This window comes from Pithys albifrons, chromosome 7 (genome assembly GCF_047495875.1).
Source record: "Pithys albifrons albifrons isolate INPA30051 chromosome 7, PitAlb_v1, whole genome shotgun sequence".
Taxonomy (NCBI): domain Eukaryota; kingdom Metazoa; phylum Chordata; class Aves; order Passeriformes; family Thamnophilidae; genus Pithys; species Pithys albifrons.
This window is the reverse complement of record NC_092464.1, coordinates 14,168,106-14,185,065: the sequence shown is the minus strand read 5'-3', so window position 1 is coordinate 14,185,065 and position 16,960 is coordinate 14,168,106. Positions and strand designations below refer to the sequence as shown.

Below are 16,960 nucleotides of genomic sequence, written 5' to 3'. Positions count from 1 at the left end.
CGTTGCTTTGTATTCTTGTACTAAATTTTACAATTCATATAACTTACCCAGTATTAGAAATTATTTTAACTCCAAGATTTCAGAAATAAATAATTACATTTTATTGTGCTTTTGCTATTTATTAAAAGGTCTTAATGCTGTTTTAAAAGTTTTACTACAAATTTGAAGAAAACATACATATAATTTATGGGCAAATAGTCTGTCCTGTGTTACACAAGATACTTTTCTATTTTTCAAAGTGAATTTGGGGAGGCCTGTCTTCTCTACTTGGAGCCAAGCTTATCGAGGAGGGTTGCAATTCATAGTCATATCTTGTAATATGTTTTTATGTTATTCTTTTGAACTTAATTGTCCAATTATGTGACAGTTCAAAGTTCCTGAATTGTAAAAATCTGGTCTCTCTAAATCCTTTCTAGTTAAGTAGCTTTAAAATAAAGGGACAGTCATTGCTGAATTAGTGTTTGAAAGTGTCCAATCATGAGTGCAACAAAAGTAGGCTGCAGTAAACCTGGTGATGCAATGAACTGGGCCTAAGGAAATACCTTGTTTAATGCATATATTTTATTTCCTGTAACACTCCCTAAGGGCATTTTTTGAGTGACAGCAGTAAAATGTTAGGTGAAGAGTTCCAGCAGTGAAGGGTAGCATTAACTTTGAAGGAAGAACAGCAAGCTAGTTCCTTACTTGAGATAAAAATGTCTTTATTAATTATATGCTCTTTAATTTGAAGTATAATTCAAACTGACTAGATTCTACCAAAGTTAGTCAGCAGTTTCCTACAGAAATTGCTGTTCTGGGTTTGCTATTTAACCACATGTTCCTAGATCCAGCAGCAGATCATGAGCCTGCTGGCTGGTCAGCTGCTAAAGTTCCAGAGCTGCCTTAAGGACTGCAGGACACTGGAAAGATTTAGTAATTTCCTCACTAAGAATTTAAAAACTATTCCCGAGTTTTTATTTTTTATTAAATGACAGCTTTAAATGGCTCATTTTGGCTTTTGATTATTTAGTACACTTGCACAGTAGTATAACTGTATTTTTATTAATTGGACTTGGATCTATTTTCATGTTTGCTAGGACATTCTATTCTTTATTTTTTCCATAAAGTCCTGCTTCTTTAGCTGTTTTAGTTCATGTCACTTTTAACGCTGTGAAATGGATTCCCAGACATCCAGCAGGAAGTGTTTGTAGGTCAGTGACTAATTTTCCCAGGCCCATTTTGCAGACTCTGGTGATTTATACCAACTCTATTTATAGAGAAAAGATGACTCTTTTAATCTATGAACTTGCTATCTTCATGTTGGCATTTCTTCTATTAGCTGATGTATCTGCTTGTAGAGTGATGATGACAGCAAAGTTAATAAACTACACAAGTGGCAAAATGCATTACAACAGACAGGAATTTGTCTCACATTTAATTGCCATTACAGGCACTGCATCCAGCAGTGTTGGTGTGCATGTCAGAAATACTGTGGTAGGACAGCACATCTACAATTACAGAGTAATCTCTCCATTTTATTTACTTGGTCCCCTTTCCTGTAACACATGAACAACTTGCTGTTTTAAAGAGTTTAGTCTTAAAAATACCCTTTTGTATGGTGAGATTATATGGTTCCCAATCACTGAAAGACCTGAGATACAGGGGTTAAGTGGTTTGCAAAAGTCTTACACAATCTGCAATGGAGCAAAAAGTTGATTTTTTTCCCTCCAAAATAATGGAAACTGATTCTAAGGATAATGCCAGCCTTTGCTGTATTTGAGGGGAAATTTTTACATGTTCACATGGAAGCCTCAGTTTTAGTTCTGTAGACTTGCTTATGTTCTGGGTGCTTTTTCATTAGAATACAAAAGGGTAACGTTTTCATTACTTCTATTGCTTTTGTAGCCTTCCTACTTTTGGCCCATTTTGGTGTATAATTTTCCATCTTGCATTATTTTTCAAAGGAAAAAGTACTGCCTAATACCATATAGGACCTGAGAAAGTGAAAAAAAATCTGTAAGAAATACACATTCAGTTATGTATCTATTGTTCATTTGTTCAGTACATTAATTAATTTTTGTTTCTTTACCTCTAAATCTATATTTCCATTTTCTGTGTTTTCCAAGCATATACACGGGGGTTTTGTCTGGACAAGGGTGATTTTTGGCTTCTCTACAATTCCAACTGAGTTCCTACAGGTATTTACAATTGTAGTACCTTGCTAAAAAAACAAAAAGGATCATGCCTGGACACTTCTTTATTGAAAACTTGGATGCTTCAAGAGCTTTCATTTTCATACTGACAATTTTCTCACTTTTAAATTTCACCTCTTGATTTGAAAATTAACTAAGGAAAGTCTATTTTCACTCAATACAGATATTAATACTTAGGAGAACTTTACTCAGTTTGAGAATGTGTTTCATAGGAACATTTTTTGAGATGAGTCTGTACAGTTCACCATATTTAGCTTCATTCTCTGTCTCTGAAACCTTTAACTTTTCTTCAAATCCATTCCTCAAACAAAGCCCTCTTTATTCTACTTTAAAAGACTGGTCTTTTGGGGAGCTGTAGGATAAAGCAATAAACTTCCCTGAGGTTCTTCTTCATATAGACAGCTCAACCTGAGCAAATGTACGTGCAGACACGTGCTTTTCTGGTGAGCTAAGTTTCTAAAGACTTTAATCCCCTGAATATTAACCTCTATTAGCTGATGTTACAGGACTACACATAAATGTTTCTAACTGTGAGCTGCCATGACTGATACTCAGAATTGCTAGGTAGTGAGAGTTGGGTAAAAGGGGGGGATTTTATTTTCTCAAGATGAATTTGAGGAAAAAAAGGGTTTGTCTGGACATGCTATCCCAGATTGCTGGGCCTGGTTCAGTTCTCATTTTTAGTGTAAATTGGGTTGAAACTAAGTTACATTTGTCTGGACTTGTATGAAATCAGAACAGATTAACAGATGCCTCTGTATAGAATGGGATCTTTCACAGGCAGAACAGGCTAAAACACAGTAGGCCCTTATTCATACTCCATATAGACTCTCTAGCTGGCAAAGTGCTTTGTGGCAGCACTGCCTGGTTTTACACATTATTTTGTTTTGTTTAGTTATGCTTTTCTGTACAAGGGGTTTTATTGTTCAAGAGGGGGCACTCCCACCCTTGCTCATAGTCATCGAGTCATACCATGGAGTAATTACTGCTTTTTACATGCCAAGATCTCAGACCAAGGAAAGGCAGCCAATCCTGATACAGGAAGACACACACTGGCACAGAAAAACTAACTGGAGAGGCAAAGAGAGAAAAACACAGAGCGAGACTGTATGGAATTGTGCTCTATCTGCCTGTGACAGTAGCATCAGGGGCAATGTTGTTTTTCCCCAGTAGCTTTCCAATATAGTTACTCCATTCACTGATGAATTGAGAGTATGTGAAACTGTGCCAAAGCTAATCAAATCAAATTCCACCCAGCTGGTTAAATCCAATTGCCTGTGCCTTCCTCCACAATGCAAGGGCATCCATGGTACACTTGGCTGAGCTGCCTCTTCCCCTCCCAGTGCTCATGGCAAATCTGTGCAGTGTGGGTGATCTTCCCTCATGTGCAATGCGTGGTTTTCTGGCTGCTTCCAAGTGCAGATCTTAACTTGTTCAATCTTTGAAGAAATAAAATAAAAACCTCAGTTATATGTCTATTTTAATATTGTAGCATAGTTGTTCTTGAATTGTTTCCCCTAAAACAATGAACAATCTTTCCCCAGCTGAGGGGAAACTGCATCTTTCTGCAGTGACTTCAAGCTGGTAACATGGCAATAGTAAAAAAAGATAACATAATATAATATGCACTTATCTGGGCTACTCATCTTTACAGAACCCTTCTAACACCTGCTCTCTGGTCTGTCACCTTCATTCTAGAAGCAACTATTTCCTCCTGTATAGTAAATGGAAAGGCAGGGTCCTCTTGTTGCCACACACTTCAGAGTAGGAGCATGACTTTGTGCTCTGCATTAGTGCCTACGGTAGTATCTCCTCATTGGCTATCACAAGATTAATATCTCAATTTATGCACCTAAGTTAAAGACATGAACTAGGTAGTCCACATTTCTCCCTTGAACTCCAAAAGAGTCTTGATTTACCCTTTACTTGTTTCTCTCTGATTCAAGTAAAGCACTTCACTGATACCATTGGAGTATTTTTAAGTCAGGTAACACTAGAGCAGTAGCTCCCCTGTCTTACATACTTCCTGTTAGGGCTGGATGTCTCTCCTGTTTCCTGTAGCTGCAGCTACCTGCAGTGTACCACAGAAACCTCCAAACGCCTCAGATGACAGTACAGTGGTTGGGTTGGCATAGACAGAACTTCAGATAACTTATCAAGGCTGAAAGGATGTTTTCTGGCAAGCACTGGATTTCTACCTCCAAGAAAGAAATAACTGCCTTAATGCTGGAAGAATCGACACCTTCAGAAATGGGGAAATCTGGCACAGAAGTAGTCCATTCAAATCCACGGGAGTGGGAATTTAAGAGGAGATCTGTGAATACACTCTCCTGAGGAGCAGCACAGTGAAAGGTTTTGCCATGCAGGCTGGGTCAGAATCAAGTGGGATCTTTTCTTGAGGAAGGAAGTATTAATGCTACTGAATTTAAGCTTGGAACAATAAAGTATTAACAATAAGAATAGTCAGAGGGATAATAACATTCCTCAGATGTGTTCATGACTGGGTTTAGTTGATTTGGAACTAATTACTATGGTCAAAAGAAATGTGGCTATTAAAATCAACAAAGTTTAGGGTATGGTTCAGTTGACCAGCCAGATCACTTTGTATGTAGAATGGTAATTTCAAGCTTTAGCTTAAACTCCAAACAATGATTAACTCTGTGATAAATTTGACAACATGGCATTAGAGTGAATGTATAGCCAAACTGCGAGTAGGACTCTCACTAAACATCAGATGGCAGTGGTGGTGAAGGTATTGTGGGACACAAATTTCTCAGACAGCATTTGAGCAGAATCAAAAGACCTGGTTGTCACCAATCATTTATCTGAAGGCCTTTTAACTGTGCTTCTCAAATTGTTTGGTTTGCTGGAAGAAAGTAGTTTTGGATTGAATAATTGTTACAGTTTTTATCTACTCAAAACATATAAAAAGCTTATATAAGCAAAACTCTGACCTACATCTGCTGATTTGAAACACATTTATCGACAATGTTCCAGGAAGATTTCAAACACAAGACTTAATGGGTCACATTCTTATTTTAGCCTATTAAAATCCATTGTCTTCTGTATAGTGGAATGTTTTCCGTATAGGGGAGATGCTACAGATTTTTAAATATTTTTCTGGAGTAATAAGCCCTTTGTAAACATGGTAGTCAGCACTGACCAATCTTGAAAGCCTTGGCCTTAGAGTAAGGAGCTCTCAGTGTTCCTCAGCTGACACATGCAGTTGCTCAGGAGGGCAAACTCATTGAAATACATAATGGTAATCCTCTAGAAGAGAATAGTCTCTAGGCAAAGAAAGATACACATGACATCTAAGCATCTCAGTGAGGTACAGGGAACTGTCTTGCTTTGCTGTACCAGTATTTATCAATAATGCAATTACATTTGCATCATACACTTGAGATAGCTGAAACAAAGTAATGAAAATTGAAAACCAAATACGTTTTCCTGGTGTATATTTGGAATATGTACTATTCTCAGCTCTTAGATACCAGTGGGAGACCATTACCCTGGAGCAGCATCCCTCTTCTTCAACTTTAAATATGTATTGTAGTGCCTTTGTCATTATAATGTATTTCAGCAAGCTCTTGGAATGAGAAGAGGAGGAATATAGGTATACGAAAAAGAATGAAAAACTGCAAGTAAGAAATTAGGTAGCTACATAGAATAATGGAGAGAATCATAAAATAGTTTGGGTTGGAAAGGACGTTAGATATCATACATCTACTGATCACATAGTGATTACATGGTCGCAACTGGTGATCACAAGTTTTAAATACTTTAAAATATTTTAAATGTTTAATTTTTAGAATATTAGTTTTAAATATAAACCAAAGTTTAAATAATTCTTTTCTAATAAAATGTTATTTTAAGCTCTACTTACATACTTAAAGAAGTAAACTTGGTAATTAACCCCTATCCATCATTATGTGGTTGTCTGTTTTGTTTCAAAGCTTATGAAAATTGTGGAACAAGTACAAGCTGCAAGTTTTGTCTAAGAATTTGCTACAATAGGTTTACACCTATTAAAGTTCCTAAATAGTTAGGGGTTATGAAATGTTTATCCAAAAATGTAGTGGGATTGTTACAGCAGGGCAAGGCAACACAATGGTTTCCCAGTTAGCACTACCCAAGCAGGTACATAAATGACAATGGCACTGGTGCCCTGAGTGCCCCAGTCATGCAGGGAGACCACAGGTCAAGAAGGTCACTAATGAGTACATGTCTCTGATTCCTGCAGGAAGGCACAATTTAACAGGGCAGGCCAGGGAGCCATGGCAAACAAGCTAACAGGCATTTCGACCACAGAGATCTCTCTAGCTCAGTTGAGGTCCTCTTGTGAGATGTGGTGTTTCAGTAACATCTTGCTATTCTATTGTATATATACTAGAATGATGTGATTCTTAAAAAAAAAAAAAACGTGTTTGAGATTTTCTGATTGTTGCCTGTGGGCATTGGAGATTTAACCAAACCTGCCAGCAGGTTCAGCCCAGGCCTGGTCAGCACAGACCAAGCTGGCTGCAGGCTCAGGCTCAGTGGAAGAGCAGTGTGAGCTCCAAGGGAGGAGCTGAAGTGCCCTCAGCAGGTGAGGACATTGGAAGGCACTAGTTAGCCTAACATCCTACAAGACAACACTTCTAACCCAGAACTCCAGCAAACACCTAATTTCCTTTGGACTGCGTGCAAACTACTGAAGACACTGCTATACAAAATATGCTAAACCCATCCTTATTTGTCTGGAGTTACTCCAACACAAAGGGACGATGTAACTCAAAGTGGGCTGCCAATCTATGCTTGGGGAGGGGGTGTCACAAAACTAGCTACAGGAAACATCCTCAAAATGGTTGTATTTAAAAACCCCACACTTATTCTTTCTTCTTGGGTCTTTGTACCCCACTACAGTACCTTTGCATTAAATAAACATTCAAAGGTAGTTGAAAATTAAAAATTAATTTTTCTTTGCAATGTGGGATCTGAAAAAAAGAAGTAGGATGAAAACTTACAAGTCTTTCATGTAATCATCTGACTTGAGCAGATCTTGTGAAAAATCAAGTATCATGAGATGCCTGGTATAATAACAACTAATGCCTCCCTGGGCACAGGGCTGTAAGTCAAAAGCATTTTTTTATAAACACAGAAAAGTGTTTTTGTGTTATCGAATCATCAGTGTAACCATTCAACTACCATGACTCAGACCTCCAGCAGTCATGAGATTCGCTTAGAGAGATTTAAAGGGGGGGGGGGCAAGTAATGAAAACCATGCACAATGCCTATCTATCTTTAGCATTACACTGATACAGCAAAAGTGGAGTTTGCCCGGGAAAGCCCTCATGGCAGGGAAGGTGGTACAAAAGGGGTGCAATACACTCCCCGTCTCTGGCCAGTTGTCTTTGGCCCTGTCACTCTGCAGGAGATCCCAACGAGTCCTCACATAGCTCACAGTCCCTAAAAAGCTCTGGGACAGCGGGGAATGTTCCCTGCTGCCCACGGGCCCCTCGCGGCGGGGCCGTTCCGGGCTCTGGCCTAGACCGGGGGCGGCTCCGGGGCTGTCCCGAGCATCGCCCCGGGCCGGGGGGCAGCGGTGCGGCGAGGGGAGCGCCGGCAGCCCCCGCTCCGCTCAGCGCCAGCCTGCCGAGCTCCGCCGCTGCGGGACAGCGCCCTGAGCGGGGCGGGAGGGCCGCGGACCCGGCGGGACTCCGGGGCGGCCCCTCCGCCGCCCCCCGGGAGCGGGCACGGCAGCTCCGCCGCTCCCGCAGCGCGCCCGGCGGGAGGTGGCACCGCCCGCTTGAACCGGAACCGGTTCGCGGGGCCGCCCCGGGCTGTCGCTGCTGCTGCTGCTGCCGCCGCGGTTGCGGTGCCGCCGGCGCGGGGGCTGCGGCGCTGCCGCGTGGGTTGTGCGCGGAGCGGGCCCGGCGGGGGCGGGAGATGGGGCTGGCGCTGGGGCTGAGGCTGGGGCTGCGCCCCCGCGGGCCCCGCACCGCCCGCCCGCGCAGCAGGGCGGCTTAGCTGCCGCAGCCCACGCCGCGCTGCGGGGCCGCCTCCGCGGATGAGCCGCCGGGGGGACCCACCGGCGAGAGCAGCCGCAGGGCGCCGCAGCCGCCGCCTCCTCCCCCGCCGCTCCCTCTCGTCGCCGCTGCCGCCCATGGCTCCCCACCGCCCCCGCTGACCGGCCGCCCCTCGCCTCCTGCCGAGCCGGGCCGGGGCCGGGGCCGGGCCCGGGCGGAGAAGATGGGGAACACCACGTCCTGCTGCGTCTCCTCCAGCCCCAAGCTGCGCCGGAATGCACACTCCCGTCTGGAGTCCTACCGCCCCGAGGCCGAGCTGAGCCGGGAGGACACGGGCTGCAACCTGCAGCACATCAGCGACCGGGAGAACATCGACGGTGAGTGCGATGGGTGCCCCGGGAGCCCCCCATCCCTTTCCTCCTCTCCCCGCGGACACGGCGGTGCCCCGGCGGGACCCGCTACCCGCACACCGCGGCTCCCCGGCCGGGCTGGTCCCCTGCCCGTCCCCGCGGGGCTCACGGGGATGCCGCGGTACATCTGCCGGGATGCTGATCCAGAGCTGCGCCTGTCCCCGGGGACGGCTGTGCGGGACCCTTCTAGCGAGGGCTGCGGAGCATCCTCCCGCCCCCATCCTCTGGCACCGTGCAGCGGGGTTTGGCCCCGGGTCTGCGCTGCCGAGACCCTTCGCCCTTCAAAGCCTTGCGAGGCGGGATTATGGACAGACCCGGCGGGCTCGGACACTTGGGGCTCGGCTTGGCCCAGGGAAGTCCCTCGCCCTTGGCAGGGTTGGCTGTGCCGAGCTCACGTCACCTGCCGGGATGTCACCTGCCAGGCCGCTGCAGGGGTGAGCCTTTAAAGGACAAACCCAGCCGGCAATAAAAGTGGGAGAGATGTTTCCCATGACAACCTTCTCTTCCAGTGACTTTTTCTTCCCTGTTACTGTCGTGATGAGGCGCAGTGCTCTGGAATCATGAATACCACCTTTTCCTCTCTTTCTCTGCAGTGGTATTGAAAAGCTGTATTCCTGTTGGTTTAGTAGTGACCGAATGTGCCACTGGTTTAGCTAGCCAGAACACAGCTGAATTCTAAAGATGTGGGTTGAGTTAATGTATACATGTCATTTAGTTTTTGATTAGCTGAAGTATTTAGTCCTAAAACTTGGTAAAAGGTCAGCTATCTCATGGATTAATTCACATGAACTGCCTTTGGTAGAAAGCCAGAAAGAGGGACTTGAGTCCACTTCAATTTGCCTTCCACATTTTTTCCATAGCTTATTTGATTGTGATTTTAGTACAGAGTTTTATGTTGAGTCAATTCTTGAGAGTGGTAAAGTTGTGAAGCCTGTAGAAGCAGACAGCACCCTCACTGGTTTCTTTCAGTGAGTTGTGTTCTGGAAATATGGATATTTTTCCAAAGTCTTTGCTACATGCAGCTGAAAAATTAGACTGTAACAGGATCAGTAGGTGGAAAAAATACATAATGGTTTGGTCTGAGAAAGCCAGGGAGATGAAAGAACCAATTGTTGATCTAGAATGATTGATTCTTCTAACATCAGTGGTGTCCAGCGTAGCAGGATGCGGCTCTCTCTGATGGTACGGATTTCTCCAGCTCTACCAACACAGCCTGCCGTAAAGCTTTTGGTCAGAGATGTGTGGAGTTTGTGCCTTGTTCTTTCTGTGTTTGAGGTTTGTTTTTGGTTTTGTTTTGTTTTTTGATGTAGAGGAAGAAGGACATTGGTGAAAATAGTAAGTGCATGTGTACTTTCTAAAATGTGCATGTAATGCAGATAAGTTCCTGAGTAGTTATTCATCAAAAAATATTTATTGGTTGATTGTTTCATTTATTGGGTCAAGGTACCTGTGTGTTCTGTCTCTTTTCCTTTAAACTGTGGCATGTTTCAAGTCTAAAGTTGTAACCTGTTGTTAGAAGAGAGAAAATACCTCATGCATTACTTATTTTTAGGTTTTGTTGGTGTTGGTCTGGGGCCACTTACAGTGCAATGACACATTTTCAAATGGACAAGCTGTCTTCAAATCTGAAAAAGAGCAAACACTTTTGAGTTTCCTTTTTGTGTTTTACTCTGGTCTTGCCACTTTTTATGGATAGAGTCTGGGAAGTAAGTGTTCACTGAAGAAACTGATAGATAATAAATGTCTGTTCACAAAAAACAACTGGACAGGCTTTGAATAAAACAACTCTGAAGAGTGGTTAGTTGGCAGGTCCTTTACCCGAGAGTCATACTCACTGAAGGTGTTTTGGTTAGATAGTAGACTGGTTACTAAATGTCATAAAATGATTCTGGATTTCTGAAATTTATTTCCTATTAGACTAGCTATTATGTTTTAATTGTTAGATTGTTTGAAATTGTATGTCATTACAGCAGTCTACAGATGAGACACTGGGATGGGAAAACCCCTTCACAGTAGAGAACTCTAATGATATTCTTACCATTTTACAATGAAAGAACAATAGTCTGGTTATCTGTGTCATAAAGAGAAAATGCTTGATGTTGATTCCTTAGCATTCCTGCAAGTCATGAAGTTTCTCAAATTGGCAGTATTGCCAAATGTACTTTTTTCTTTTTTTAATTAAATAAGTGATTACAAAGACTGGTGCACTGAAAGGAAGCATTTTTGACACTTCAAATTTATATTTCTCACTGTTCTTTAAGTGAGAGCCCTTCCATCCTACTCAAGTGTTGTGGCAGTGACAGGTCTCAAAGTGAAAATTTGTGTCTCTGATAAGTGTTTACCTTGTAAGTGGTACTTTTGGGAACTGTAAAAATCATGCCATGCAGTGTCTAATATGTTTTGTGTGGAAGTTGTTTTCATGATCATATGGATGGAAATTCAGGAAACATTTTTAAATGAGTAAAGCTGCTTGAATAAATCAACTTTTAGAGCCTTTAAATAAGCTGTGGGCTGTTTTAAGCTTTAAAGAGATGTGTGGTTTTCACTGTTGCAGGCCCTGTTGAGTAGGAGAAGGAGAAAGAAAAAGAGGGAGGGATGTCAAACCTTTAAGACTGATTTAACTGGAAGTTTTAGTATTAGTGGAACTGTTTGACGTTTGCCTGTCTTATATATTTCATAAAGAAATACTCATCAAATCTGCCTTCAAAATCATGCCTTTGAATTGACTCCTCTAATTCCAGTTCCATACCCACTCCATTAGCAGTTTTTCAAAGAATGGCTGCAGCAATTCTATTTCAGTAAGACCTGGTTTTATGGCAAAATGTTACCTATATGTCACTGGGTACCTTGTCAGAAAAATCTCAGTTTCTGTAATATTTCACTACTGTTTATGAGTTGGTATCTGAAAGAGAAGGGAATTTGACAGAGCTTTGATTAGGAAGAATTTATCAAGTGACTTGTTTTGGACCATAATCATGTGGAATTGACCTATTATAACTTTTTTTCCTCCAAAATTTATAAGAAGATGCAAAATTGTCTCTCTGAATATTGTGCAGTCACCAGAATGCTTGACTTCTTTATATGTTTATGTTTATATATTTATGTGTTTATGTTTATATGTTTATATGTTCTTTATGTGTTTGTTTGTACAGGTTCATGATAATGAAGAACACCTAAAAGATGTTTATGTCTTTTTCTTTTGAGGAAGAGCAAGAGGGTAATTGTAACATAGAGAGGTTACCATCTGTTTCTGATGATTTATTGCCAAGGATGAGCTTCTACATTTTTCAGTGCTTCACCTGTAAAAGTTTAGTGTAAGAAAATCACGGCAGTGGATTCAAGACTTGCAGATTCCTACACCTGTCTGTTTGTCATCAAGACTTTTTTACAGCACTTTTAATGGCAACAATAAGTAAAAGTGGTTGCAATCTTTTGTCTGTGCAAGGTGGGTAAATGTCTTGGTGAGTGCACTGTGTAAGTCCTTGCTGGCTGAGCTGACCATGGCCCAGGCTCCACTTGCTCATTGCATCACCAACTCACAGAGTCAGGCCCAGTGGTGGTTTACCTTGTGCAAAACCACCATGTACTCGCATGGGATTTCTTTGAAAAATAATTTCTATAGTTTTTCAAGTATGGAGCTGTGGTGAGGAGGCAAAAGGGAACGTGTTAACACAAACATGATGGTGTGAAGCAAAGCTGATACCATACAATGAAATTGGCCCAAAGGCTGTTCTTGAAATAGAGACTAGGTAGAGAGTTCCTAGGCTATTTCAAGAAAAGACAGCTCTTAATGATGAGCTCCTCCCCTCCCCCTGCAAAAATCTGATTTTTTTTCTCTCCCCTTTTTGTAAACTTCTGCTAATGTCACTGGGTCATGCATTGCTAGATAATGACCTGTGCAACTGTGCATCACTGATAAATGTCTTCAGCCCTTTTCATGTGTAGTCAATCATGTTAATTTTTTGCTGCATAATGCACAGGCTCTAAAGAATGGATTACTTTTTAAAAAGCCACTTATTTGTTCATTTACATATTTTTTTCTTCTTGGAACTGGCATGTGAGAGCCTGTGATGTGAGATTAGCTAATATTTGTGTATCTCTGTTTACTGGGTTTTATAAGACTGAAGAGATTTTAGCAGAACACAAGGAGGTTTTAAAATGTCTGTCCCACATACCTAATGGAATTTTGCTGAAAGGGAATAGTGGTGTTTTCAAGGGTAGGACATGATGGGTTGCATGTTTTGAAGGAGCTGACCTACATTCACGAAAGTCAAGATATAAGCACTTCAAAAGCAAATTCAACATCTAGTGTGTTACACATAGACATGCCTGCTAAAAATTGGATCGTAAAAAGACAGAGTTTGTTTTAAAAAAATAATCTTAGTTGGCTTTTCAATACTACTGTTTGCATTACCTACCCAAGCATTTGTCAGAGGTCATGTATCAAGGTGCATCAAAAAATTAAAAATAGAGCCTGCTGTGGCCTGCATCACTGAACTGCACTGCACACTGCTAATGATGCATCCTGCAGATCTTTGTTTTTCCTTCTTCTATCAGCTTCATCTGGTTATCCTATCTGTGCCCTGCTTCTCCTGAGAGGTACCATTATGTTAAGCGAAGCCTTCCTAAAACCTCCTTTTCACACTGTTCACACCAAATCACTGAATTTATGCCATATATGAAGTTGGTATTTTTATATTTAGCTTTAGAAGCTTTCAGATGAATGCAGGGTAAGACTAGTCATATTTGAAATTACCTCTAACAAATTTTGCTAGTGCACTGCTATCTGATTAACATTTTCTTTGAAAGTGAGTTACACAAGATCACCAGTGTCGGCTCATTAAATTGGTACTTGAAACAGAGTGGCAAGACTTAAAATTATAGGTCTCAGAAAATGGAAGGACTACTGTATTTTCAGTTGTTTTGTTTGTTTGGGTTTTTTGTCCCCCTTGGGCTTTACATGTAATAAGAATAATGTAATTAAAAGGAATGAGAACCTCTCTCCGCTGTGTGGTCATATCTGGTTTATCTAATTTTATGTGCTTACTGAAGGTTTTTCAGACTTCCAGGGTATGTTTCCTGCATCTTCAGGTCTTGCTCAGGTCGGATGATACAGAAAGGAGTCCTAAGTTTGGCACTCACATGGGGGGACACCAGTTTCTGAAACACGTGAGATGGTCTTTGCTGGTATCTATAGCAGCTTACTGACACTGTGAATGCCTTTTTCCAGCTGCTCCCTTTTATATATCCTGGGGCTGGAAGAGGAGTAAGTGAGCAGTGCCTGGCACTACCTGATAGCTGTCCTTGCCCTGCCAGCCAGCTGCACCTCAGACACAGTATAAATATCTTCCTTGTTTAACGTCTTTACAAGAATATGAAGTACACTTTATAAACTGAAAACACACAGAATGTATAGCCTTTGTCTGAGTCAACATTACTTTTGGGTTTTTTTCCATTCCTTTGAACTTGGATAAATAGAACTTTTAAAATCTATTAATTTTCTGTGCACATTCTGACATATGGAGTGATCTTTTTTACTTGGTTCTGCAAAATATTTAATATATGTGCCATACATCTCTGAGATGTATGTGAAGACCTAGTGAATATTTAAAACCTTATAAGTCTAGCAATTTATTATTTGGGTAGAATACTCCCAGTACTATGCATGGATAGTTACCAGTTATCTTCTGTAACATTTTTGTCACAGCTTTAAAAACAAATATTTCAAAATTGCTGAAATGGACTGTTGGGATTTTCATGTTTTATGAGTGAAACTTTTTGAAGAGGTTGACCAAAATTCAGAGATGGTTTTACTGAGCTCAACTTAAACTACTTTTATTGCTGATTGTGTAGGCTCCATATGTAATCCACCCCTCAGACAGTGCTGTTGGAGCATCACCAGCTCTTGAGCTGCTTCTGGGAGGATTAGCTTAAACTTGGAGCACTTATTAGCCTGGATTGGGTGGAGAAAGAGCTTAGTCTTCAGGACAATGCTCCTGCTTCTAATCCTCAGCTAATATAGAAGCTGTCTAGGGAAGTATGGTTGGCATTAATGGAAAGTTACTAATGAAAGCTGGTTGGGTAAATTGCATGAAATCCTGTTTTTTGCCCTTTGTTTTCATTTGTTTGTTCCCTTTCTCATCATGCTTATTCTGGGCCTGCAAACTGGAAAGGATTTTTTAGACCAGTGATCATTCAGCTAAGACAAGTATCTCAGATCATCAAGAATGTACATTTTCCTTTAATGGGCGTTACAATCAGAGAATAATAGAATATCTTGAGTTGGAAGAGGCCCACAAGGATCATTGAAGTCCAACTCCTATTTATATACTTCTCTCCCGATTTCTTTGAAAATTAATACTGTTTCTTTTAAATCAGGCTAATGCTGTAGCCATGTTACTGAAATACCTTGGCAATGCCATCATAGATGTAGTTCACACTGCAAAACTTGTCCTCTCCTCCTGTAGCTTATGGTGATTTCAACAAAATGTATCAATAAAATCACTTTTTGTGGCACTTTATTACTGTCTCTGTCCATGTGAAAATGTTGCAGAATGCTGCAAAAGTTGAATGCTCAAACAAGTTTATGGAGTAGAGCTAATCCCAAGATTAAAAGTGAATTTTCATGTACCTTGAGTAACATTTCCCACACTCTTCTCCGTCGTGATTTTTAGAGGGAAAGAGTCTGCACTGTGATATCCTTGTCTCTTTCCAATAAAAAGAGTCAGCCTTTAATTACTGATTCATACTTTTCTTTTAAATGAAACCCCATCCAACTCAAATTAAAGAAATTGTATCTCAGGCTTTTTGCTTGCTTATTTTTTTTGTTTCCAGTATGATTCTTACACACCTGTGGCTGAGATCCAGAAGATATCAGATGGGAAGTGAAAATAATTACTTTCAACACTACTGAAACAAATATGAGATTGTGATGAAATTTTAAAAGATTCTTTTCTTTCCTGTGTTGATGTTTCATTAAGAGTGGGAATTGATGAGTTATTCTTGAATCCAAAAATTGGATTCTAAGGAGACAAAACTTACCTTCTGTATGGAGGAAGTGCTAATTACATCAGGGTTTTGTAAAGCCAGGCTACCCAAAGTGTCTTCATAAAGGTGTAGTGTTACTAAATGAAGATGCAAGACTTGATTATACAGGAATTCTTTTCTAGATTTGGAATTAGCAAATCATGGACATGCTTAAAATTGTTTCTGGTTTGCATTTTGTCCTTGCACATGAGTATTCTATGTTCCGTTTTGTTGCCTTGTTGTTTGTGTTGTGACATCTTAATAGATGCTTCCAGGTGATAAACTTATTACCATCTTTGTTCCTGAAAAAAAAATATTCATTTCAGATATTGAAAGTAATACTGCTTGGGAAAGAAGCCATGCTTGGTCAGCAAAGATGTTTTGAATTGCTGTCCTACACTTTTTCACTTCTGTGCAAGCTCCCTAAGGAGGGGGTAATTTAGGAATTGTGCGTGGATAAGGCTGTGTCTGTGAAGTGACTGGCAGTAGTTATGCTTTTGTGCTATTTATTAATAGTTCCATTTTACATCTAAGTATACAGTGGTTTCTTTATCCTCTTTCCTGGTTTGGGACACTGCATTAGTTGAAGATCCAAAGTGTGAGAGTCGTGGCTTGTCCTGAACAGGGCAGGCCGTGCTTCCCTGCTTTGGCTAAAAGAAACTTTGTGGCCAGTGAGTTTTACAAGCAGTAACTACATCTCTGATTTACTGTGTGAGCTGTGCTATGCTGAAAAAGAATGCAAGTGATGTAAAGACCTTGTCAGCATTAGCTCAGTTGGTTAAAACTTGGTTGTGGTAATGCCAAGGTCATGGGTTCAGTCCCCTGTGTGGGCCATTGACTTAAGAGTTGGACTCGATGATCCTTGTGGGTCCCTTCCAACTCAGAATAGTCTGTGATTCTGTAATTCCTAAACCCATGTTCAGAGTGTTAATCTCATGTGTTTTTCTAGCTTGAAACAAAGTAGTCTCAATGTAAAACCATCAGATATGCAGTTTTCATACTGTAGCCTCTGCTAATTTGGCATGTTTCCCCCACTTCCCTCTCCTCCTCAAAGAATGTTGTTAAAATAGCCAGTGTGAAATATAGGTTGGGAAAAGAAGTTAGGATCAAGAACATGGAGATAATCCTAATAGAAATTTTTATTTCCAGGTTGGTTTGCTTATTATAGGATTGTAGTCTCCTGTGTGTTTGAGAAGTAGAACCACAGCTGTTAGGAGTTGGGATCTTTATAACCTCTTCTGATTCCTGTTTGTTTTGTGGTGAATTTTGTTTTCATTTCAGAGAATTTTGAAGGACTCATTTTGGTCTTATTAAGTTTATGAGA

At 41.0% G+C, this 16,960-nt stretch overlaps 1 protein-coding gene across 2 annotated transcripts in view; it reads left to right on the top strand.

Annotated features, from left to right (window-relative positions):
* The first annotated feature begins 7,978 nt into the window (after window positions 1-7,978).
* Window positions 7,979-16,960, top strand: part of CCNY (cyclin Y) — a 118,155-nt gene continuing 109,173 nt past the window's right edge. Inside the window, exon 1 of one of the 2 annotated variants that reach the window (XM_071559897.1) lies at window positions 7,979-8,577. In XM_071559897.1, coding sequence (XP_071415998.1) covers window positions 8,424-8,577 — 154 coding nt within the window. In that variant the 5' untranslated portion in view covers window positions 7,979-8,423. The remainder of the gene's footprint in view (window positions 8,578-16,960) is intronic. The other variant, XM_071559900.1, reaches the window with a different exon arrangement.